The following is a 25952-nucleotide window of genomic DNA, read 5'->3' as shown; positions in this document are numbered from 1 at the left end:
AATCGTACAAAATACATAATATTTAAATCGTACAAAATACATATTTCAATCGTACAAAATACATATTTCAATCGTACAAAATACATAATATTTAAATCGTACAAAATACATAATATTTAAATCGTACAAAATACATAATATTTAAATCGTACAAAATACATAATATTTCAATCGTACAAAATACATAATATTTAAATCGTACAAAATACATACCATAAGTTTGAGATATTTTTTTTGTTTGCTATTTTTTTTATTTCATGTCAAGCAAGGCACAGAGCCATTTAATCGTTAGGGACTTCTATTTGGAACCAGATTTGCAGGGATACAATGTAGGGCGTTGGGCAGGGATATATCTATTTACATTACACTCGAATATCTGCATGTCAGTACAGTTAGAGAAACAGGAACCCGGGATGGAATTCCAAAGTGCATCAGTCCGAGAGAAAAAAAGCCATTCGAGTCGAAGGCTTTACAGCATCTAAGGAGCTCTACAGTGTAGGGGTGGGATTTTGCTGCTTGTTGCGTTTGTTGATTGTATACTAGAGTTTTGAGATTGTAAGAGCATTTGCCATTGAAATACTTGTAAAACAGGCACACGGATGCCACGTTCACGTCTCGGCGATGTGACAGAGGTTGGAGTTTAGTTGATAGTTCAGGACCTATTAGGTTAGCGATTCTTTTTTTTTTCTTTTTTTTTGTATGTCTTTAAAATATCCATTTGATCTAATTAGCCGTAATTTGTGGGCAAAAATTTTACTAAGTTTCAGTCTATTAGTCATTTATTCTATGTTGCTTGACTCCAACTCGCTTTTATTTTATATTAGTGGGGGTACCCGGCGTTACCGGGGTGGGGAGAGGTGGTGTAGTAAAGAAACCCCGAGGGAGGGATCACAACAACAGTAGGCAGCCCGGGTGGAGAGAGGTATAAAAAAAGTGGTAGTAGGCAGGCAGGCTCGAACCCGTAACGCGAAGGAGAAAAGAAGATGAAAAAAAAAACTAACGTCTAAGCTGATGCATCCATCGCGAAATCAGAAGCCGCGAGCTGTGAAATTAACTGTAGTCAATTGAGACGATGACTTCCGAAAATGCCGATGAAAAAAGCGACCCTTCCTTGTAGAAAATGAAGGCGAATGAATTACTGTTTGGGGCCAATTTGTCGATATTTGTAGTCCGAGAGACCTAGCTTTAAAACCATTCGTATTTTCTCACGTACTGATGCGTCTGTCGGATGTTTTTGCGAGACACAAACACACGCACACACACACACATAGACACATTTTGCCTTTTATATATTAGACGATCTGACACACTTTCTTTCACCTCCCCTCTCTATCTCTCTCACTTGCTGTTATACATGGATATTTATCAGAGAGAAAGTAAGAGCAAACAAGAGAGAGGAAGCGGGCAGGAAAGATTCCAGAGTTCAACAGGATGCACTTGCAAAATGCGCAGTCGTGAAACAATTGGTAAACATATAAAAATCCGATGACCCCCCCTCAAGTACCCATTTTTCAATTTTGACCCTTTAGCAGTTATTCTTTTTCGGATGAAACCGATGAAAAAATGTTCCACATGCCTGACGACACTATACCAAATTTCAAGTCCGTAGATAAAAAATTCGTGGAGTATATAGGTTGAGAAGTGTCCTCACACGCATTCTCACTTTTATAGATATATAGATTACATATATATAGTGTGGGTAGGTGTATCCATTAAAGGCGTTGAGTGAAATTTGAAAATGAAATAAGAGACGTGTTACATTTAACACTTTCAAGCCAAATAACAACGCGATTTTTAAAAAAAAACTTTATAAAATAAACGAATGTTTATTTTTAAAGGGAGATATATTTCGAAGATATACACTCCTTTTTCAATCTGTATATATATATATATATATATATATATATTCCTGTTATTCTTCGTCATGATTTTAAATTTTCACTCAATGCCTTTAATGGATAAACCTACCCAGACTTTCAAATCACGCGCGACCACGCGTAATTATCCGGCTACAGAAAAACCACAGCTAACATCAAGTGGACTTTACTTAAAAGTCTTCCATTCAACATCATGACGAAGAATAAGAAAAAAATATATATATACATATATATATACACAGATTGAAAAAGGAGTATATATCTCCGAAATATATCTCTCTTTAAAAATAGACATCCGTTTATTTTATAAAGTTTTAAAAATGGCGTTGTTATTTGGCTTTAAAGTGTTAAATGTAACACGTCTCTTATTATATATATATATATATATATATATATATATATATATATATAAAGAGAGAGAGAGACAGAAAGAAAGAAAGAAAGAGAGAAAGTCTATTGATACTAAAATCCTACTTTTTCAATTAATAGATAAAATAAACTTCTTAATATACACCGCCATCGATATGCGAGCAACTTCATGAAGGTAAACTAATTCGAATATACTTTTATAAACTACGCATTAATTAATTAATTCTTTTTATGATTACTTATAAGATTATCGGTTACATTAAGCTATAACGCTTAATGCATAGTTTCTACATTGTGTATAATTGCGTAGAATTTAGGATGAAAACTTTCAAGCATACGGGACTGTTTATGTATAAGAATTATATAAAGAATTATTTATTACTATATATATATATATATATATATATATATATATATATATATATATATCATAGTAAATAATTCTTAACATAATTCTTAATATATAATGATAGTTTAGTGGGGGATGCTCTTTTCTTTTCTCTGCAACCTCTTTCCCACAGAAGAGACTCTAATCGATACGAATCGCTCTCCCAACTGCACGTTTCTGTCCTCTTCTTTTCCAATCGACCACACTTGGCCTCTCATCACCAATGTCGCACCACACAATCTGAAGGGCAGCAATACAAAATTCTTTCCAAGAGAAGATGTTCACGACTCTTTTCTCTCTGCCCCCCCCGGGGAATTTTCCCCTGCTTTTATATCCTCCTATCTAGAAAAAAAAGGAACAGACAGGAAAAAAAATAGCTTCTCCCATCATGCCCTGCCTTCCCAAGATGGCCTTCGTGTATATAAATGAGCTAGCCATCCGTTCCTCCTTCTTTCCCAAAGAGCGATGCAGATACGCCCGGTGCGTTTTTTTTTCTAACCCTAACCCCACACGCCCCCCCCCCCTGATCTTCGAGATCAATAAGACACTTCATCCTCTCACGTTGAGGCCTCTGGGGGACAACTTCTTGGGCGTTGACGTTTTCAGGTTCACTACAGACATTCTCGTCCAGTTGTAAAGAACCACAATGTGTGGCTAAGTCGAATTGGGGTGCATCGTTAGCTTCTTGGTGGATCTCGACTTCCTCGTCTTCACTGCCATCACTACGCACAAGCAGGGTTACACGATGCAGGTCTAGGATATGCCGGGGAACGCCATTCACCATCACATTGTTCTTCGACTGCGTTTCTGTTATGACCCCTCCTCCCCCAGCGAGTGGTACATTTTGCATTGGGGGGGAGGTAACCCACACCTTCTCGCCCATTTTAATGGTAGCTTCTTCACCCTCAATTCCTACCATTTTGTTGCACGGATGCCGCCACTTATATGCAAGATGGCTCTATGTCTCATCTTGTCTGGTTTTCAGTGAGATGTTGTACCAAAACACCGCCTCCATGGGTGAAATGTTGCTTTTTTCCGCAGCAGCCTTGATGGTGCGATGGTTCCTCTCCACTATCCCATTGCCCTAAAAAATTGCCTTACTCCCCACTTATCACACACCTCTTTAAAGGCTTCTGATCGGAAAGCAGGGCCATTGTCCAGTAACAGTTTCTTAACCGGCCCTTTCCAAAAATATTTCTTCGATGACCTCTCTGATCCCCCATACAGCTTCTGCCCTGATCTCTCGCCATATGGCAAACTTCTCCAGTCCGGATACAGCTCATGGGTCACATCAATGGCCAATCGCTTCCAGTCCTCTGCAATGTGTAACTCTCCTGCTTCGTGCCTGGATGGTCCGGGGTCTATCGATTGGCACTCTTGACAGTGCTCCACTACCTCCCTGACCTCCTTCTTGGTGGTTTCCAGTTAAACCTCTCTTGCCAGGAATAACGTTCGTTCTCGACCAAAGTGGTGCATTTCCTGTAACTTTTTAACTTCCTCCCCTGCACAGCATAATGAGGAAACCTCCTTTCTCTCTTGCAGCCAGGCCTTCTTTACCCATATTATCGAATCCGCCTTGTTCTTTTCTGATGGGATCAGCACTACAGATACCTTCAACTGGAATTCCGCTATCAAATCTGCAAGTGCTCCAAGCCTGTGCTTGATCAGCATTTCTGCAGCACCTCTGGTCCTAACTCTCTTATCGCCAGTCACCGCCGACCTGATCCATGAAACTACCGTTGCCAAATCGGATTTGATTTCAATCGTTTTCAATCCCCACTTCAGGACCAGATTGATTCCTTTCATAGCGGTCTCCAGTTCGGCTACGTTGATATGGGAATAGTCGTTTTTCTTTCTTAGCCATGCTGCATCTTCCACAATTACACCTCCCATCTCTAATACAACGCCCAATGCCAGACTTCTGGCATCGTACCAAATCACCCCTGTGTCTCTGTCGGTGATGTACCATTCCCCCTTTACTGGGTTTTCTTTCGTCACTCTCGCGATGATTTCTTGTAGCATGTTCACGAACTCCTTCGTCACACGACCCTCCCAGCCATCAGTATCCGTTTGTTGTTTAATAAAGCTGCATGCTATCATGAGCCAGCTGACGATTGGATACGAACTAGTGGCCTTGTCCACTGTACAGTCTTTACTCAGCACCGTCTTCAGCACGGCAGTCATAATTTGGGGGGCTGAGCTCAGCCCAAAGCCTCACCTCGTCAGGCAATACATCTTCCCCTTGTACCGGACCAATTAATGTTGCCAGAGTTTTTCAGATCCATTTCCATTCCACCATCCACCTCTCACCATCGAACATTGCCAGGAAATCCTCGTCCTCGATGCAGCAAGCCTCTGGTTTTTGTGTTCTGATATTTCTATCACCAAGGCATCCGAAAATTACTTGGCCCCCTCTCAACGTGGCGCCCCCCAGTTGGTTGATCGCACTTACACCTAAAACCACATCAACATCACCAACCAGACGATCCAACACCAGGGCTCGTAGTCCAATAGGCACACCTTGCACCAGTACTTCCGCTGTTGTATCTCCTAGGCATTTCACCTCCCTGCCATCCACGGTCTTAATACTCCTGGCTCCGCTCCATGATTTAGCGACATTCTTTGTTACTAATGTTGTGGTGCAGTCTGAGTCAACAAGGGCCATGGCTCTCTTCCCATTGACTACTACCAGTAACTGAGGCAACGTTTCGTTGTGCGCCATTTCCACATAGAAGGGGGAACAACTGGTGCAATGGCCCCCCTTTACTCGTTTCCCTGATCCCATGTAGCAACGCAATAGCGACTTATGTGCCCCACTCGTCCACATCTGTAGAAGGTGACCCCTGGTCTCGGCTCTTTGCAGTCCTTGAGTAGGTGAGGACCCTGGCACCGGAAGCACTTGATGGCAGGTCTCCTCTCCTGTCTCCTCGCTGCCTGTCTCTCATCATTCAAGGTGGGCCTCATGCACTTATTTCCACTCACAACTGCAGCCACGATTGGACCCTTAACATTCTTGACTAGGACTCTGACATGGACCAAGAGATCGTCCACTTCCATCGTATTGATCTCAGTGATTCTCTGCATGTTTGTGGAGATTTCTTCTGGAAAGCCGTTCACTAGGTATAGCTTTACCGTCATCTCCAGCCTCCTCCCCACATAACCAGCCAATCCTGCCAATCTGATCTTCGCAGCAAAGACGTCAACAGACTCGCCAGTCCACCTCAAACTTGCAAGCTTGCTGAGTGCTTCAAACGGACTCTCGGTGAAAGCCAATTTCAGTCTTTGCTCCACTGAGGCAAGGTCTCCCTTATCTTCATCGTGCATCGTGGTAAATTGTGAGGGCTTCCCTCTCTAAGTAGAGCGGCAGAAGGGTGACCACATCTTCAATTTTTTGCCACCATCTTTAATTTTTCCAGCCATTTAATTAGATCACCCTCCCCAGTGAAGGGTCTCAACATCTGAGTTGAGAGTCTCCAGTCAGCCATGTTAACCTGTTTGACACCGAAATAGCTTCTAATCGATACTAGTCGCTCTCGCAGCAGCACGTTTCTGCCCTCTTCTTTTCACATCGACCATACCTGGTCTCTCGCCACAAATTTATGTGTAAACTTTTTTATATTTTTTTATTATTACATTTTCACCCTAAAAAGGCACATTGCAACTTTAATGTAGGTGGCTACTATTAGGGACATAAGCATCAGGAGTACTGTGTAGGAAGTTGGGCAGCAAGATGTCGGTTCACGTTACACTTGAACTTCTGCATGCCACTACAGTCGGGGAAGCAGAGACCCGGAAGGGAATTCCAAAGTCTCGCTATTCTGGGGAAGAAACTACTGGAATAGAAGGCTCTCTTGCATCTAGGGATCTCTACTGTGAAGGGATGGGATTTAGCTGCTTGTCGGGTTTGTTGGGGGTATTTATGTCGAGGGGGCACAAGTGCTTGCAGTTCGTCAGAGCATTCACTGTTAAAGTACTTGTAGAACAGGCAGAGGGATGCAACATTTCGTCGATGTGACAGAGGCTGAAGTTTAGCTGACAGTTCAAGACCTATCAGATTAACGACTCTCTTTTGAATCTTATCCAGGAGCGAGAGACTAGTGGCAGATGCACCAACCCAAATATGACAATACTCCATACAACATTATAGAGGTATAGGATACTTTCAAGCGTTAATAGCTTTCTAGCTAGGTCATGTTCTCAATGTAATTGTTCCAACTCATGTTTCCTGTGAACGTTAGGCCGAGTTTAAAAGATGTACTTTCAGATAAAGAGGCATTGTAGATAGGGAAGGTTTCTTGTAATTATTGAAGGAAACAAGTTTAGCCTTGTCAGCATTGAAGGTGACCATCCATTTTTGTCCACTACGGATTGGAGGTCTTCCTCTAGTGTTTCTGCTATTTCTTTAGATATGTTTATTGAGATTGTTGGACTGACTTCCTTTCGGCCATTTTGCCCTCCGGTCTTCATCAATTGTTTTGTATCGTTAGGAGTCTCGAACCCAACCCTTTATTATTATTACCGGGGTACCGTATGGGACATAGTTGCTGATTCTCTGTTTTTAATGTTACTTTTCACTGTCTTCGTTCAGGATTGAACTCAGCACCTTTGAGTAACTGTAAACTTGGATACAACGTCTAGGGCCACTCGGCCATATGTCACTAGGACAGTGCTTAGTTGGTTTTTATTAATGTTAAACCTATGTTGTTATTCAAAACGGCCGAAACGTTGTGACTATAACAACCAAGATGAGGAAGTCAGTCCGACAATCTCAATAAATGAAAACACCTCATCTAAAAAATACAGACAATTTCTTTAGATATGTGTTCATTTGTTTTCCTGTCATGTCTGTTATAGAGCGTAGTGTCGTCAGCATACATACCCATCTTATAGACAATTTTGTCAGGGAGGTCATTTAGGAATAACAGAGGTCCAAGGATAGACACCTGAGGCACTCCCGCCTTTATATCATATTGTTTAGATGTACAACCGTCGAGGACAACCTGGATTTTTCTCTTATCTAAGAGGGATCTAATTATGTTATGTATTCTTTCAGTGATGTCGTATGATCTGATTATCTTGAGAAGACCCTCATGCAATACCCTGTCAAAAGCCTTAGATATATCTAGAGATACCGCTCTGCTCTCCCCTGCTTTGTCCAGTGAATGGTATATATGTTCAGAGATTACAATTAGGATGTTTGCTGTGGGACGGGCTTGCCTAAATCCATATTGTTGGTCAGTCAGAAGTTTAGCATCTGTAAGGTGATGGACTAGAGCTTGGTTAATTATGGTCTCAAATATTTTGGCGAAAAGTGAGAGGAGGCTAATGCCAGAATTCTTGAAAACTGGCACTACAAAAGCAGTTTTCCAGCAGGCAGGAAAGCACGATTCATTAAGGCATTTGTTGTAAAGTTTGGAGAGAACTGGAGCTACTTCGGCGGAGCACCTTTTTAATAGCACAGCCGGGATGAGATCAGGTCCACATGCTTTAAGTTAAATTTTAAGTATTCAATTAACAGTGCTCAATACGTAGGTAGAGCTAGTTAATCGCCATATGGGACGATTCCAATATTTTCCCGATTCCAATACAATTACCGATTTCGATTCCGATTCTTTATAAATCTCTAATTATTTAACTGTAGGCTAGATATCTCTCTTGATTTTCGTAAAAAACACACGTTAAATATGCAGAAATTTTCCTGAACATCAAAATACACTTGTGAAAGATGATCTATCGATTTTAGCTTTACTGGTCATTTAAAATCAATAAATATTTATTATTTTACCATTATTACAAGCAATGGAAGATTTTGCTTTAAACAAAATCAAATAAAAAAAAACAGTTTAAAGAATCGTTTTGACATCGGAAAATAGGCATCAATTTTTCCGATTCCGATACCGATTCCGATACCCCCAAATCTTCCGATTTTTCTGATTCCCGATTAATCGTCCCAACATATATATATATATATATATATATATATATATATATATATATATATATATATACTAGTAAAAGTACCCGTCGTTGACTCGGTTCAAGAACAGCCTACAGAAATCGACTCTGATTTATGAAAGTATGATAGGTTATGAAAAGTAAGGGTTGTAAAGAGATAGCTTCGAATTTGGGGGTATCAAAACCAAAGCAAAATATGATGAAAGTAAAAATAAAATAGATAAATCCCATAATTTATTATACCATACCTGTTCACAATGAAACACTTATCACAATATTCTGTGGATTTATATTAAAAAACCTTGTTAAACTTTGTGATATATTTCCATTCTATGGAGGTTAGGTACGAACGAACACCCCATAAGTTTATTATACCATATTTCTTCAAACTGAAACATAATTATCAAAGTATACTTACGCAGATAGATATGAAAAGTCTTTATTAAAGTTTGTGCCTATTTCCATTCTATGGATGCCAGGCGCGAATGCAGACCCCACAATTTTATTATACCATCCCTATTTAAGTTAAAACATACTTATCAAAGTATTCTTATGTACATCTATATCAAAAACACTTTTTTTTTTTTACATAAACTTCACCACTTATCAAGGCCGATAGGCCACTCAAGGATAAGGGTTAAAGAGTGTAGAGTAGTCAAAAGGACATTATAGTAATCGATAGTAATGGCAGTTCGGTAAATTTGTTAACTTAAGTGGAACGGCTCATCAGAAATTTGTTCACGTTGGACTTGAAGACAACCATATTATAGAAAGCTGGAAAGCAGGAAAACGGAAGACAATTCCACAGGCGTGCAGTTCTAAGAAAGAAGCTTTGATCATGGAATCTATGTTTAGGTTTAGGTACAGATAAAGAGTGGGGAAAATTATTGATAATGTTTTCAGCTAGTCTAGTGTTTCTTGTGAAAGTTTGGCGAGGGGGGGACCATAGATTGAAACTCAGTTGAACACTTTCCATGAAAATAACGATAAAGCAGAGACAAACTCGCAACATCTCTTCTGTGAGACAGAGGTTGCAGTGAAGAGAAAAGAACATCTCCCACCAGGCCACGAAGTCTATTTTGAACCCTATCAAGGCAGAACAAGTCTTTTCTAGCAGCTCCTGCCCATATGTGGCAACAGTACTCCATCCTTGGACGTATCTGGCTCTTATATAGATAGAGAATTGCATCAGCAGTGAGATATCAACTGGATCAAACGTTTTTTTTTTTTAATTTTTAAATTTTTTATTTCCATACTTTGTGGACTAGGCGCGAACGCAGACTCCAGAATTTTAATGAACCACCGTTCTACCAGATCAAACATACCAATTCCTGTGTCTCGATACATCTTCTATCATTATATGTAATCAGTTTTTTTAAAATAGTCAACCATATAGGAGCCTATTCGTGACCACACACACACACACACACACACACACACACACACACACACACGCATTCAGCTTTTTATATATATATATATATATATATATATATATATATATATATATATATATATATATATATAAAGAATGTTGTTCTATCGTCGATCTCAACAATATTTTACATTCCTTGCAATAGCCTTTATCGGTAAAGGAATAAGTTGGTGTTGGTAAATATTTTTGTGAAGCTTCACAAGGACGATTATATCGTCCACATTCCCGCCTGCAATTAACAACTGTTTTAGTTCGCATTAAAATGGTATTTCATCATTAAGTAATTTTATATTTTGTTTAATGACTCATAAAATCTACATATCATATTAGTCAATTATATTTTCAGCTTTTGCGGATTGCATTATTACCTATCCCGAAATTTGTAATTTTATCCGTGTCAAAACTCTAAAGTTAAGCAGTGTTTATGCGATGAAGTATATGGCTGGGTAAACGTTAGAGAATATCAGATCTTGTAAACAACTTTTTCATGAATGAAATGAATTAATAAGTAATAAACGCTCAATTCCAGTGAAGATTGAGATTGTCGGACTGACTTCCTCATCTTGGTTGTTATTGTCACAACGTTTCGGCCGTTTTGCCCTCTGGCCTTCATCAGGTGTTTTGTATCAAACTCAGGAACCGTTTGTTAGGAGTCTCGATAGATAGAGAGAGAAAACCTTGAATAACAACATAGGTTTAACATTAACAAAAACCAACTAAGAATTGTCCTAGTGAGCATATGGCCGAGTGGTCCTAGACTTTGCCCAAAGGTGCTGCGTTCAATCCTGAACGAAGACAGTGAAAAGTGACATTCAAAACAGAGAATCAGCAACTATGTCCCAGAGCCTAGCTGGAGTCCGAACACGGTACCCCCGTAATAATAATAAAGGGTTGGGTTCGAGACTCCTAACAAACGGTTCCTCAATTCGATACAAAACACCTGATGAAGGCCGGAGGGAAAAACGGTCGAAACGTTGTGACAATAACAACCAAGATGAGGAAGTCAGTCTGACAATCTCAATCAATGAAAACACCTCATCTCAAAAGATAAGAGACGCATTTTTATATAAGCTATATATATATATATATATATATATATATATATATATATATATATATATATATAGCTTATATAAAAATGCGTCTCTTATCTTTTGAGATGAGGTTAGTCTAGCGGCACTGATGAGTTGTGAAACAACGAAACAGGTCTGTATGTCGATGACTAAAATATATTTTATAAAGCCCCCCTCTTGGGTAGAGCACTATCGTAAATTATCTTACTCGCTACTTAATTTAGCTGGAAAAATGTGAAGCTCGCGGTTTGTTTACAAACAAACGTTTGAGCCCTCTACGAGTGGCGGACGGATGTTTATTTAAATAGACATTCGGACAGATTAATTTCGACCACCGATTCCGTAGTCAGGGGGTAGAGCTGCCGACTGTCATCACGACGGTTCTAGGTTCGATCCTCGGCTTGGGATAGGTGTTAGTCTAGCGGCACTGATGAGTTGTGAAACAACGAAACAGGTCTGTATGTCGATGACTAAAATATATATATATATATATATATATATATATATATATATAAGAGGCATATAAGACCCATTAATCGAGCAAGTAACTGCTCGACGAAACAAAATGTTACTTGCAGACTACTGGGAGTAATGAACCTGTAGGTACCGCATGAAAAAAGATCAAATTTCTTCGTGTTTTGATTTATTTGAGATATTATTTTATATAATTCGATATAATATCAATCTTAAAAGAAAAATATACTTTACAGATTAGTTCCTCAAGGTTTTTCCACTGCAACTATTTATACTAACTTTTCTGTCAAAACAAGCTGAGCAACTATTAATACTACCTTTTCTACTGTTAGAAAAGCTGCTGGCTGCAACTACGTGTACTAACTGATCGCTTGTTAGAACTATTGATGCTAGCTTCTCGTTTTATTCAAAGCTGCTTGTGTTAACGGGCTGTTTGTAAATAACTATTCTGTACTTCCACCTAACAATTTAATGAACAAAAAGATATCGTAAAACTTGAATTTAACTTGAAAATACTTGCTGAACAATGTGATCCTTAAAGAGAGACTCTTTTTTTTTACATGGAGTTCACCACTTATCAAGGCCCAATGGCCACTCGAGGATAAAAGTTATTGTGTGTACAGTAATCAAAGGGATAGTGTAGCAATAGTATTGGAGAATTGATGAGGTGTCATTACTTAGGGAGCGGTTCATTAGAAATTTGTTTGTGCTGGACTTGAAGACTCCAGGTTGAAGTTGCGAGGGAAACAGGCAAGCGGAACAGAGTTCCACAGGCGTGCAGTTCTAAGAAAGAAGCTTTGGCCATGGAATCTACGTTTTGATTTAGACACAGATAAGGAGTGGGGAAAATTATTGACGGTAGTTTCAGCTAGTCGGGTGTTTTTTGTGAAAGATTGGTGAGGGGGGGACAAGAGAATGGAGCTCAAACGAGCACTTGCCATGTAAATAACGATAGAACAAAGACAGGCTCGCTACGTCTCTTCTGTGGGAAAGAGGTTGCAGGGTAGAGATAAGGGCATCCCCCACCAAGCCACGAAGTCTATTTTGTCAAGGCAGGATAGGCTGTTTTTAGCAGCTCCCGCTCAGATTTGGCAGCAGTACTCCATCTTTGGACGTACTTGGCTCTTATATTGATAGAGAATTGCATCAGTAGTGAGATATCTTCTGGAGCGGTAGAAGGATCCCACCATTTTCCCAGCGACCTTGGCCACAGACTTGATGTGTGTGTTCCATTTAAGATCAGGAGTAAAGGTCAAACCCAGAAGCTTATCAAAACATGGGGTCTCCCCTAGACGAGAGCCATCCATTTCAATTGATGCCAGATGGGGATCAGAGCGTTTATGATGTAGAGATAGGAGTTTGGTCTTAGATGCATTAAAGGTAACCAGCCACCTCTTTACCCACTGTACAACGCGCTCAAGATCAGAGGAGAGAGAATCAGAGAGAACATCATCATTTACAGCCTTTGATGTGTTGCCATATATGGTCATGTCATCAGCATAGATGTCAACAAAAGATTTTAGTAAGTGTTTTGGGAGATCATTGATGTAGATCAGGAAGAGAGTCGGGCCCAGTATGGACCCCTGAGGGACTCCAGCATTAATACTGTGGGCCTCTGATTTCTGCCCATCAACCACTACTCTTATGAGCCTATCAGAGAGAAATGATTTAATGATCGAGAAAACATTTCCAGTTATACCGTAGCTGGAAATCTTGTGTAGTAGGCCTTTATGCCAAACCTTATCGAAGGCCTTTGATATGTCGAGAGCAATTGCCCTAGAAATGAAGCCTTTGTCGAGAGATTCACTAATCCTATGAGATATAACCGTTAGCACATCTGCTGTAGATCTAGCAGAACGGAAACGATATTGCGTGTCGCTAAGAAGGTTATTTCTGTTGAGGTGGTTGACTACTTCTCTATTTATTGTGGATTCCAGCAACTTACTCATGACACACAGGAGACTTATTGGTCTGTACTGAGAGGGGGATGACTTATTCGTTAAAAAAATAATAATAATGTTTGCTTAACGAGCCAATTTTTTTCCGATACGAGTAAAAATAGGTCAGTACGTACTTGATAGATGTAGTACTTCCGTTTCCGGTGTCTGTTTGCGAAACCAGATTCGTATCTGGGGTCACCTGTTCATAGCTGGACGCCTTGGCTCGCGTTTTCGTGTAAATCCTCCAGATGACAAGCAGAAGAGCCACGAAGACAAAACCGCAAAACAAAAGACCAATAATAACGCTTGTGCCTAAAAAGAGAAATAAAAACAAATAATAATTATTTTATATTGACGATGAACAGTGATAAAATCGGGTGGGGGGGTAAAGAAGATAAATGAGCCGCACACACGCACACCACACCCAAATTCACAATTCACAAACCCTTACATGTACGCAGGCACGAAGATGCAAACGCACACACACACGCGCGAGCGCGCACACATACACACGCACACACACGGAATCATGCGCATAAACACACAAGTAAAACCTCATTCCCACAGAAGTCACGTTGCCTCTCTGCTCGATCTTTATTTTGGTACTCTTGCAGAATTTGACCCCAATCCTCGGGATTTTCGTTAATTATAGCTCGGTCTCGATCGGGAGTCATCAGATTAAGCCAAACGTTGTTCAAATATTGAAACGCTACATCGACATTTTTTTTTTTAAATATAAAAAATGTAATTTTTTAATTATTTTGGGGGTGATGGGGGTATTTTTTATGTTTTAAACATTTCTTGACAAAAAATAATTCACTTGAAAAAACTTTTCTGTACTTTTACCTAAAAATTTATGGTTTTCATAAAATAATTAATCTTTTCTTATAAAAAAACAACTTGTGTTTAGAAAACTGTTATACCGGCCTTCCTTAAACAGAGGAATTTACACCGATTAGTACTATAAATAGCGCTAGTAATTCCAACACCGGCGAGAGAGATGCGACTGCACCTCAACTGCTAACCAAGTGCCCAGCAGATATACACGTTTTCCTATCTTTGTACATTATTGTTAATACACTTGTTCCTTAACCGAACCTCGACTTGATTGTTCTTATTTTCACTGTTGTTCCACGACACAACAGATTGGCGACAAGGAATCGAAACGACCATCAGTGCAGAGAATCACCACAAGTGATTGAAATAAACATTCGTAAAATCTCTACGGCAGAACACCTTCGTCATTTCAACAGATATTTTGATATGCAAGAATTAACAGCAAATTAATTACTACAATAGTAATTTGGCGGCGGGAAAAACTTGCTACCAAAATCTACAGGGGAAAACGCGAATGTTGTCAATTATTTAATAATTGAACACACTTACTAAGTGTTTTAGAAAAGGAAAAATGTTTCATTTTTTTTCACCAGAAGCCATTTTTCCTACGATAAGAATTTTCTTCTGCAAAGTTAAATGTCCAAAACCAACTTGCAAATACCGTGTAATGTTATCGTTATTTCGATAACATCTGGAATTTGAAAAAAAAAAAAAAAAAAAAAAAAAAAAACGCTTGACTTTGTCAAGAGAAAAAGAGACAAACCGTGAAAAATAATTATTCGCGTAAGTCATTTGTGCTTAGCAAACATGTAAAGAATCAAGTCATTTTTTGCAAAAGGCAAAGAGGGTAAAAAATAAATAAATAAATGTTTCCCATACGAATTCATCGGATATTTAAAGCGACGGATTTTATTTTTCCTACGTAAAAACGCATGAAAAAAAAAAAAAAGTTGAACAAATGTTATTTCGCTGGATTGTTGCTAGTATGACTAGAAATATAGCGTACAACAAATTAAGTTACAAAAAGACTGCTAAGCTTTTGTTCTTCAAACAAAAGAATTGGGAAAGAAAACTTGGTTGATTTTTTTTTTTTTTGACTAAGGAATATTTCTTTAATACAAGCGTAAATTTTAAACTGACTTCGTATGATGGATGCGAAATTCAAAGATTCACTGTTAGAATTGCTCCAATTCCAGGCAGTGCAAAATCTCGCATTGCAAAAGCAGCAAATTCAACAAGTAGAAAGAGAAGAGAGATTTAAACAAGCATTTGAAGAAAAAATGCTTCAACAACAGAAACGCTTCGAGGAAATATTGAAAACACAGGAGGAACAAAGAAAAATTCTGGAGGCAACACAGTTAACTAAAGCGGACGATAATCATAACGCATTTTCTCAAACAGCTGTGTGGGCCGGTATTGAAAATTTCAATTATAATCCAGAAGACAATGTCACTTTCGTCCAGTACTATAGATGATATGAGGATATTTTTATATCGGATTGTAGCACCTGATCAGACGCGAAAAAAGTTAGGCTTTTGCTAAGGAAATTGGGAACAGCTAAGCATCCAAAGTTCGTGAATTTTATTCTCCCCGAAAAGACCAGTGAGTTGAGCTTCCAAGAAACAGCTACGCTACTTATAGAACTTTTTTCTGCAAAAACGTCTCTTTTCCATAGGCGATATAAATGTATGAATGTTACTAGAAGAAAGGAAGACGACTACGCTACTTATGCAAGTACAGTGAAAAAAGCATTGCAACGATTTTAAACTGGAGGAATTATCATCAGATAATTTTAAATGTTTAATATTTATGCAAAGACTGGTCTTAAATAAAGACGCTGAAATCAGGCGTCGTGTTTTAAATAAACTCGAAAACAAACCGAATTTAAAACTACAGAACTTAACGGAAGACTGTGAACGGTTTATTGCGTTGAAACAAGACAGTCGTGACATACAGGAAAGCGGAGTGTCGCATATTAAAAAGATCCATCAAAAGAAAAATTCGACTTAAAAAAATAACCAGAGAAAGAAACGGGGAAAACATCCACCTGGACCATGTTGGAAGTGTGGAAATAAACATTGGCACAATGAATGTCCCTACAAATTCAAACAATGTGACAACTGCCACCAGAAAGGGCATAAAGCATCGCATTGTTGAAAAGAAAAATCTGGTAGCAAGACATCCATTAAACTTACGAAAATTGAACCTGGGGAACAAAATATCCTGAAATATGTACAGGTCAAAATGCTTAAAAAGAAAGTAAAGCTACAGCTTGATAGTGGGTCTGACATTTCCATTATTAATGTACAGACATGGAAAAGGCTTGGGAGACCCACTATGATTAAATCACATAAAATGGTGAGAAGCGTCAGTGGCGAAAAATTACCTTCGAAGGAGAATTATTGACGAATATATTTTTCCAGAACAGGGCCGAAAAAGCAATAATTTTTGTCATGCGAAAATTAAACAACCTTTTTGGAACTGATATGTTTGAAAAGTTTAGACTATGAGATCTGCCTTAAAGCTCATTTTGCCAAAAGGTTGAGGATTCGAATGTAGAGGCAGAAAAACTTAAGAGGGAGTTAAAAGATAATTTTCCAGATCTATTTTCACGCGATTTGGGAAGGTGTACAAAAGCAGTCGCAAAATTTGACGTAAAAGTAAATGAAAAGCCAGTGTTCAGAACGAAAAGAAATGCTTCATACGCTGTGTTATGATTTAATTTGTTGTTAAGAGTTATCCCCCTTGGGATTGACATTCATAATAAAAGCGCCCTCTGTTTCATTTTCCCGCTCGATCCTTTCAAGAGCGTACGTGTATTTTACAGTTAATAAAACCTTTCTAAAAGGCAATTCTTTACTTACTGATACTATTCACTTCAATTTTATTAACTGTAAAAAAAAAAAATAATGGATCGAATCTTACGTCCCGACAGATTCGAGGTGGAACTTACATGCCCTAATTCCGAAAAATCCTATAGGCATTGGAAATTAACCCTCCAGAATTATATCCGCTCACATAATAACGGATTAATCGAAAACACTTCAGATAATTTCTTTGCCTTGATCAATTGTATTTCAGCCTCTGTTTTCGATTTAATAAGCGATAAAACCGACTACGATAGTGCATTAAGAACATTGGACGCCGCTTATTTAAAACCTGAAAATATTGTTTATAATAGATATCGATTGATGACGACGAAGCAACAAACAACACAAAATATAGATGCCTTCATACTACAATTGGAAATGCTTGCCAAAACATGTAACTTCGAAGCGGTTTCTGCTGAAGAAAACAAAAATCAATACATTCGGGAAGCTTTCATCGGTGGAATTTCTTCTTCGTCCATCCGACAACGACTGTTAGAAAAACCCATCCTGACTTTACAAGACACATATGCCACGGCCAGATCTCTTGAACAAGCAGAAAAGCATTCGATAAGCTACGCAAATAACTTTACTGTAGCAGCTACAAATAATCCTTCGGGCTACAATCGTATAGCTGTGACTAAAGAAAATATGCATCCAAAAGGGGTTTGTTTTTTCTGTGGAAAATCACGTCATCCTCGATATTTATGTCCTGCACGAAACGCCGAATGTAAAAAATGCAAAAAAAATGGTCATTGGGCTAAAGTGTGTAAATCTTCTATTTCTAACACTCATACTGCTGTTCTTTATGACGACTCTGACTACCCCTCACCTTCTCTATCCTGACTAGGAACTAACTCCAAAGATGTCACATTCACTCAATGCCAAATTAACGGGCACTTCGTGAACGCTATGGTGGACTCCGGCAGTGTAAAAACATTCATTAATGAAAATACTGCTAAAAAACTTAAACTCTTCACAATACCTAAAAACAAAACTATAGCTCTGGCTGCTTCCGATCAACATGCTAAAATAACTGGCGAAGCTGTCGTGGATTTAATACTGAAAGATAAAACCCATTCTGGAATAACAATTGAAATCATTGAAAACCTTTTCATTGATTTAATAATCGGAAAAGATATTTTAAAAAAATATAAAAAAGTAACACTTAAATTCGACGGTCCTAGAGACAAACTTATAATTGGAGCTATAAACACGAATAATTTTTTTCCTACCATAAACGTTCCACCCCCTCCTCTCTTTTCTAATCTTTCTCCTCATACTACTCCTATTGCGACAAAATCCCGACGTTACACTTTTGCCGCCAACAAATTCATAAAAGAAGAGACTGCTAGAATGTTGAAAGAAGGCATAATTGAACCTTCGATATCTCCGTGGCGAGCGCAAGTTCTTGTAACTTCGAATGAGAATCATAAGAAAAGAATGGTAGTCGACTACAGCGATACCATTAATAGATTCACGGAACTAGACGCTTACCCAATGCCTAATATCAATAAGATGGTAGACGACATCGCTCAATATAACATCTTCTCTACTCTCGACCTAAAATTTGCTTATCACCAAATACCTATAAATCATGCTGATCGTAAATTCACTGCGTTTGAAGTAAGTGGCAAACTTTTTCAATTTACTCGTCTTCCTTTTGGCGTCACCAATGGAGTAAGTGCTTTCCAGAGGAGCATAGACTATATTATAGAAAAAGAAAATCTAACCGATACCTTTGTGTATGTTGATAACGTAACTATATGTGGAAAAAATCAAGAAGAACACGATTACAATCTTCAAAAATTCTACAAAATTGCTAAACAATATAACATCACTTTAAATGAAAATAAAAGCATAATTTCTTCTAGTTCTATTACTCTACTCGGCTACACCATAGAAAATAATCAAAAGCTCCCGATTATCAAAGACTAAAACCATTACTCGAAATGCCACCTCCGCTGAATCTTAAATCTCAAAAAAGAATAGTTGGAATGTTTTCCTATTACTGCAAATTCATTAAAAAAATTTCTGATAAAATTTTATTACTAAATCAAAACAAAGAATTTCCACTACCTCCATCTGTATTAAAATCTTTTCAAACATTGAAAAATGATCTAAAAGACGCCACTTTAATAACGGTAGATCCAAATAAAGAATTTGAAGTAGAAACGGACGCTAGTAACTATTGCATTGCTGCAACACTAAATCAAGAAGGTCGTCCTATTGCATTTTTTTCAAGAACTCTCAATACTAACGAAATTAAGCACCATGCAGTAGAAAAAGAGGCAGCCGCTATTGTAGAAGCTCTCCGTAAGTGGCGACATTTTCTACTCGGCAGGCACTTTAAAGTCATCACAGATCAGAAGAGCATCAGCTTCATATTCGACAATAAAAGAAAATCAAAAATTAAGAATGACAAAATATGTCGTTGGCGTATAGAATTATCCCAATACAATTTCACTATAGTTTATCGACCTGGACCTGAAAATATTGCTGCTGACACATTCTCTCGCATCTCTGCTCTTACTTACAATCTACAAGATCTTCGTGATTTACATAAACAATTATGTCATCCTGGTGTTTCAAGACTAAGCCATTTTATAAGAACGAGGAACCTCCCTTTTACGTTGGATCAAATTAAGAATATTACTGACTCTTGCTCATCCTGTCAATTACTGAAACCCAAATTCGCCAATACCAATGGAGGGACTCTCATTCAAGCCATATTACCTTTTCAACGATTAAATCTTGATTTTAAAGGCCCTCTACCTACTTCTATACATGGCAACAAATATCTACTTACTCTAATTGATGAGTATTCCCGTTTTCCTTTCGCTTTTCCTTGCAGAGATATGACAAGCAAAACCATTATCCACTGTCTAAACAAACTCTTTTCAATTTTTGGTTTGCCTGACATGATACATACTGACCGTGCTTCTGATTTCTTAGCAAGAGAAATAAAGGATTTTTTACACAAAAAAGGAATTGCTACTTCTAAAACAAGTAGATATCATCCTGAAGGTAATGGACAGATTGAAAAACTCAACGGTACCTTATGGAAGGCCATTCAAACAACATTACATTCTAATCAAATGAAACTACCTTATTGGGAAGACATACTACCGGACGCACTTCATTCAATTAGATCATTACTTTGTACTGCCACTAATATGACTCCCCATGATAGACTATTTAAATATAGTCGTAAATCTGCTTCCGGAATTTCAATTCCTTCTTGGGTTAAACCAGGCCCAATATATATTAGAAACCACACTAAAACAAGTAAACATGACCCTCCTGTAACGCCTGCCACCCTAATAGATGTCAACCCCCACTACGCTTATGTTCAACTACCTTCTGGTACTGAAACCACTGTCAACGTTCGAGACTTAGCTCCAAACTCATCAAATGAAGAAAACTCTAATAATAATCCTACTACTTCAGAGACTTTATTTGAACCTTCTACTAATGAAAACATTGGTCATGAGGAAGACAAAAATCAATCGTCTGATCTTGAAGAAAATCAGATTTCACTAAAAAATAATACTGAAAATCAGCATTCCTGCCAATCTGTGCGGAGGTCGTCCCGAGTTCGACAATTCCCTAGTAAATATAAGGATTTTGTGACTAAATACTGAAAAAACTGCAGTTTGGGTTCATATGTTATTTGTAAATAAAATGATTCTTATGTGATTGTAAAAAAAAAAAAAAAAAAAAAAAAATTGTCTATAATTAATTACCCCTTACTTGAATACTTTAGGACGGGGAAAATGTTATGATTTAATTTGTTGTTAAGAGTTATCCCCCTTGGGATTGACATTCATAATAAAAGCGCCCTCTGTTTCATTTTCCCGCTCGATCCTTTCAAGAGCGTACGTGTATTTTACAGTTAATAAAACCTTTCTAAAAGGCAATTCTTTACTTACTGATACTATTCACTTCACGCTGCTATAGAACAGATAGACGGTGAATTAGAAAGACTCGAAAACATGGGTGTCATCGGAAAAATTGATCACAGTGAGTAGGCTGCACCAACGGTTTACATCAAAAAGAGTAAGAGGATTCAGGTTTGCGCCGACTTCGCGAAAGGCTTAAACAGGGCATTACAAGATCACCATTATGCTCTTCTGAGCCCCGAAGAGATATTTGTGAAACTGAGTGGAGGGAAATATTTTTCTAAAATCGACCTCAGTGACGCGAACTTACAAGTTCCAGTCGATGAGGAGTGTTCAAAGCTGCTATGTATTAATACCCATAAGGGATTGTACAAGTTTAAAAGACTTCCTTTTGTGGTCAAAGTCGCCCCTGCGATTTTTCAGCAAAGTATGGACATTATGTTAAATGGGTTGGATTCCGCAGTAGGGTACCAAGACGATGTGTTAATGAAAAGCGCTAGCAAAGATCAACACAAAGCTCGTGTAAACCAAGTATCTAAAAGGATCCAGGATTATGGATTTAAAGTAAAACTGGAAAATGTACATTTTTCATGGAGAAAATAAAATACTTGGGACAAATCATCGATAAACATGGAAGAAGGCCGGGTCCAGATAGATCGAGTGCAATAAAGAATATGCCTGCTCCAGAAAATATTGCGTCTTTACAAAGTTTCTTTTGGCAAATTACTACAATGTTTTTGTGCCAAATATGCATAAACTAAGGTCGCCTTTAAATGAACTGTTAAGAAAATACCAAAAATGGGCCTGGGCGCAAGAAGCGTTTCGGGAAATTAAAGAGACTTTAACGTCTGACTTGTTTCTGGCACAATATAACCCCAAGCGTGAAATTATAGTTTCAAGCGATGCCAGCTCTTATGGCATGGGAGCATGCATTTTACACAAAATGGATGATGGAAAAGTGAAACCCATAGCACATTCATTCCGATCACTTTTGCCAGCCGAAAAGAACTACTCACAAATTGAAAAAGAGGCGCTAAGCATTATATTCGCAGTAAAGAAATTTCATCGCTTCCTGCACGGTAGGCAATTTCTGTTATAAACGGACCACAAACCATTATTAACGATTCTCGGATCGAAAAAGGGACTACAATAACAAACGGTGAATAGACTCCAGAGATGAGGTACCATACTTCTGAATTACAATTTTCAAATGGAGTATGTACCATCTAAAAAATTTGGTCATATAGACGGGTTATCGAGCTTAATACCTAAGCAGACAGAACCATTGGAGGATATGGTAATAGCAGCCATTCAAGCAGAAGTTGAAAGTAAAAATACGTTATGTGACACAATAAGAGAACTTACAGTAACGCTTGATGAGATTAAGAGTAAGGCAGAGTTGGACGAATTTATTATACGCACGCAAGAAAGGATCAACAATAACGAAATGGATGAAGAAATTTATTCAATTTGCGATAACGTCCTGTTATATAGCGACATTACAGAAAAGAATGCTCAAGGAATTCCATGTAGGACACCCAGGTATATCAAGAATGAAAAGCCTTATTCGCTCTTTCGTTTATTGGCCAAACATGGATAAGAATATAGACGGAAAAATCAGGGTGTGTAGAGGGTGCGCATTAGCTATGAAAGCTCCTCCGACTCAATTCGGATCGTGGGAAAACCCGGACCGACCTTGGTCTAGGATTCATTTAGATTTTGCAGAACCGCTAGATGGGTTCTACTATCTCATTGTTGTAGACAGCCTATCTAAATGGCCGGAAGTATTAAAATGTAAAAATCCCACATGCGAGGTAACTATCAACTTCCTGTATGAACTATTCACTAGGTTTGGAGTAGTAGACTGCATTGTTACAGACGATGGAACGCAATTTATGTCTACCGAATTTAAACATTTTTGCGAGGATCATCTAATCGAGCATATAACCATTCCGCCATACCACCCAAGAAGTAATGGACAAGCAGAGAAATTCGTTGACACATTCAAGAGAGCTCTGAAAATAGCTAGTGTGTCGCCGACGGATAAGTTAATCCAACAGTTTTTACAAGTCTACAGAGTCACTTCGAATGCAAACATCGAAATGTCGAAGACACCTAATTTTACCAAATTTCCACCAATTATACCAAAGTTCTTAGTGAACTATTCTCGTAAATAATCTAATTATACCAAATTTCCACCACAAACGATCACTACGCTACTGTCCCTATGACTATCATACACACATTAACACTTATCCTCGAGTGTTAAAAGTGTCTTTTTAGTGCCTTTTAATAACTTCTGCTGATATTTTCTTAAGCAATAACCTTTACATTTCAGTCCACCTTTTTTATGCCCTATATTTTTGGCGCCTTTTAACGTCATCTTGTCTGGGTCATTTTGACATTTGCTTTTCTATTTTCTAGTTTATTTAATGACCATTCAATCCTTTTTTTCACTCATTGCCTCTCTCTCTTCTTCTTCACTCATTTTTCTTAATTACACCTTGTCAGCCGTGTTTAACGCATATCTTATTTTTCTTTTAATAATATTATTGGAATTATTTCCTCTTCCTTGTACATATTTATGAATTATTCCACGGATTTGGCCTTTTGGATTATTTTGGACCATCTTCTAATTACGTGATTTCCTTGGATTTTACTTGTGCGAATGGAAATTTAATTAACTTTCTTGGATTTACATTTTTGGATTTTACCGTCATTGGATACTTTACCTTTCACCAGACTATCCATTCACGTGTAATCACCTTTTTCTTCACCCTATTCCCTCTGCTTTACTTTTTGTTATCAAGTAAGATCTTTGACTTACCTGCAGTTTCATCAAACACTTTTGCAAGCAAAATCCGATCCCGCATTTTGCTTATTGCTAACCTCTGATGAGAAGGACAGTATTTCTTCGAAACTCTGCGGATTAAGGACTATCCATTTATTTAGTGTTTCCTTTTCAGATTAAATATGTTTTTAACTCATTTCAAAGTGTTTTTTACATGTTTTATTAACTATTTCCTCTTATTATAAGCTCTATCTCCTATTTGGTTTTATCGAGCTTTTACATCTGGTTGAGATTACTTTATAAATATTAATTCTTTAATATTTATAATATACTTTAGTTTTACCATCTTGGATCATTTTGGTAAATTTATTTGTAATTTTTATTTCATATATATATATATATATATATATATATATATATATATATATATATATATATATATAGAGAGAGAGAGAGAGAGAGAGAGAGAGAAATATGTAATATAGTGAGTTCGTGTAATTCAGTAAGTTTTCATATACCAATAGGTTTTAAGCCAAAAAAGGTTGACTTAAGGATTAAGCTACAAAATAATCACATTTCATAATTGAGCATTAATATACTGTGTGTGCAAAATCAAGACTTCAAGACAAGGTGTTAATGGCAACAAAAAGTGTATTGCATTTTATGTTGCAATTGTTTCAATGTCCAGTTCGACAAATTCAAGCATTATATCGTTTGAAAATTTTCAAAAACCAGTATTTCTTCAGACTTTATGAATAAACACACTTTTCGCAATGTAGCATTTCTTGAATAGAAAGAAAAAGGGGGGGGGAATCCCTAACGGGAAAATCATGCGAGAAACATTTACCTTGTTTATGGTTACGGAAAAGCCCATTTAAATATTAATGTATCGATTAATTTTCGTATCCTTATTTAAGAACAGAGTTATTGTTGGATTCTTTAATTTCTTTATTTTCCAATGATTGATTTTTTGTAAAAAGAATTTTGTTTCTATATTTATATTATGGACGTAAAAACCATGTAAAGACGTTACGGTTACTTTTAGTTTCGTATTAGTGGCAAGTAATGTTTATAGATTATCGTTCTATTGGTACATGAATATAAGACAATTTCAGGTTTAGAATTTGATTGAATATTTCTTACAATGGTAATCCATGAACCGAAAACACAAACAGCCTGAATTACCTCCCTTTAACCAATATAAGAAAGAAAATCGACCCAGTTTCAAACAGAATTAACTAGCAGTACTCAACAACATAATTGGATTATCTCCCTTCAAATCATCCTAAGCAACGACATAAAAACATTTTTCAAGTAAAATAACAATAAATTTTCAGACAGCAAATAGATTAGAACACTTCACCCGAAATGTCCTACAAGGTTTATTTATATTTAATACACCCATTTTATTTTATTCTCATATTCAATCAAATGCTAAACCTAAGATGGTCTTTATCCATGTACGAATAGAACGATAATCTATAAACATTACTTGCCACTAATACGAAACTAAAACTAACACACATATATATATATATATATATATATGTGTGTGTGGGGGGGGGGGTAAAATTTCTTTGAAAATTCAAAGACTCACGTTTTCTTTTTTATAGCCTTCTTTTATTTCGTGAGTCTTTGAATTTTCAATAAAATTTACACTATATTTGCTCTGCACCTATTAAATAGATACATTGAGCTTAACTCAGAATTAACGGTGACAGGTTTTAAAATAACAATCTAGTCTAGACCCGTTAAATATTTTGCTTTTCAGCACATATATTGAGAATGTTATTTAAAAGTTATTTAGCTTGTGCTTAAGAGTCATAGAAAAAGGATATCACACAACCTGAAGCAAAGTTAAAGTTCTTCCTTTAAGGATAGATTGAAGCTTCACGCCAGTTATGGCATATTTTCTCTCCTCAAAATTTGAAAAGGTCTGGAACCTTTTTTAATTTTTGTATTTTCATTTTCCTTGCCTGATGAAATCAAATATGATTGAAACGGTCTGCACATCGTAGCAACATATGATTGTATTAACATAATA

The 25952-nt window shown here is 37.4% G+C and overlaps 1 protein-coding gene across 1 annotated transcript in view; it reads right to left on the bottom strand.

The window, feature by feature from the left end:
* The window catches only part of LOC145258089 (synaptotagmin-15-like), a 906872-nt gene that overhangs the window by 432279 nt on the left and 448641 nt on the right, over positions 1 to 25952 (bottom strand). The window contains exon 3 of the mRNA XM_080115819.1: positions 13646 to 13823. Within this exon, the coding sequence (XP_079971945.1) occupies positions 13646 to 13823 (178 nt within the window). The remainder of the gene's footprint in view (positions 1 to 13645; positions 13824 to 25952) is intronic.

Source organism: Euprymna scolopes, chromosome 33 (genome assembly GCF_053919585.1).
Source record: "Euprymna scolopes isolate OS-2025 chromosome 33, ASM5391958v1, whole genome shotgun sequence".
Lineage (NCBI taxonomy): Eukaryota > Metazoa > Mollusca > Cephalopoda > Sepiida > Sepiolidae > Euprymna > Euprymna scolopes.
Note: the sequence above shows the minus strand (reverse complement) of the source record. Positions and strands in the feature narration are given on the sequence as shown.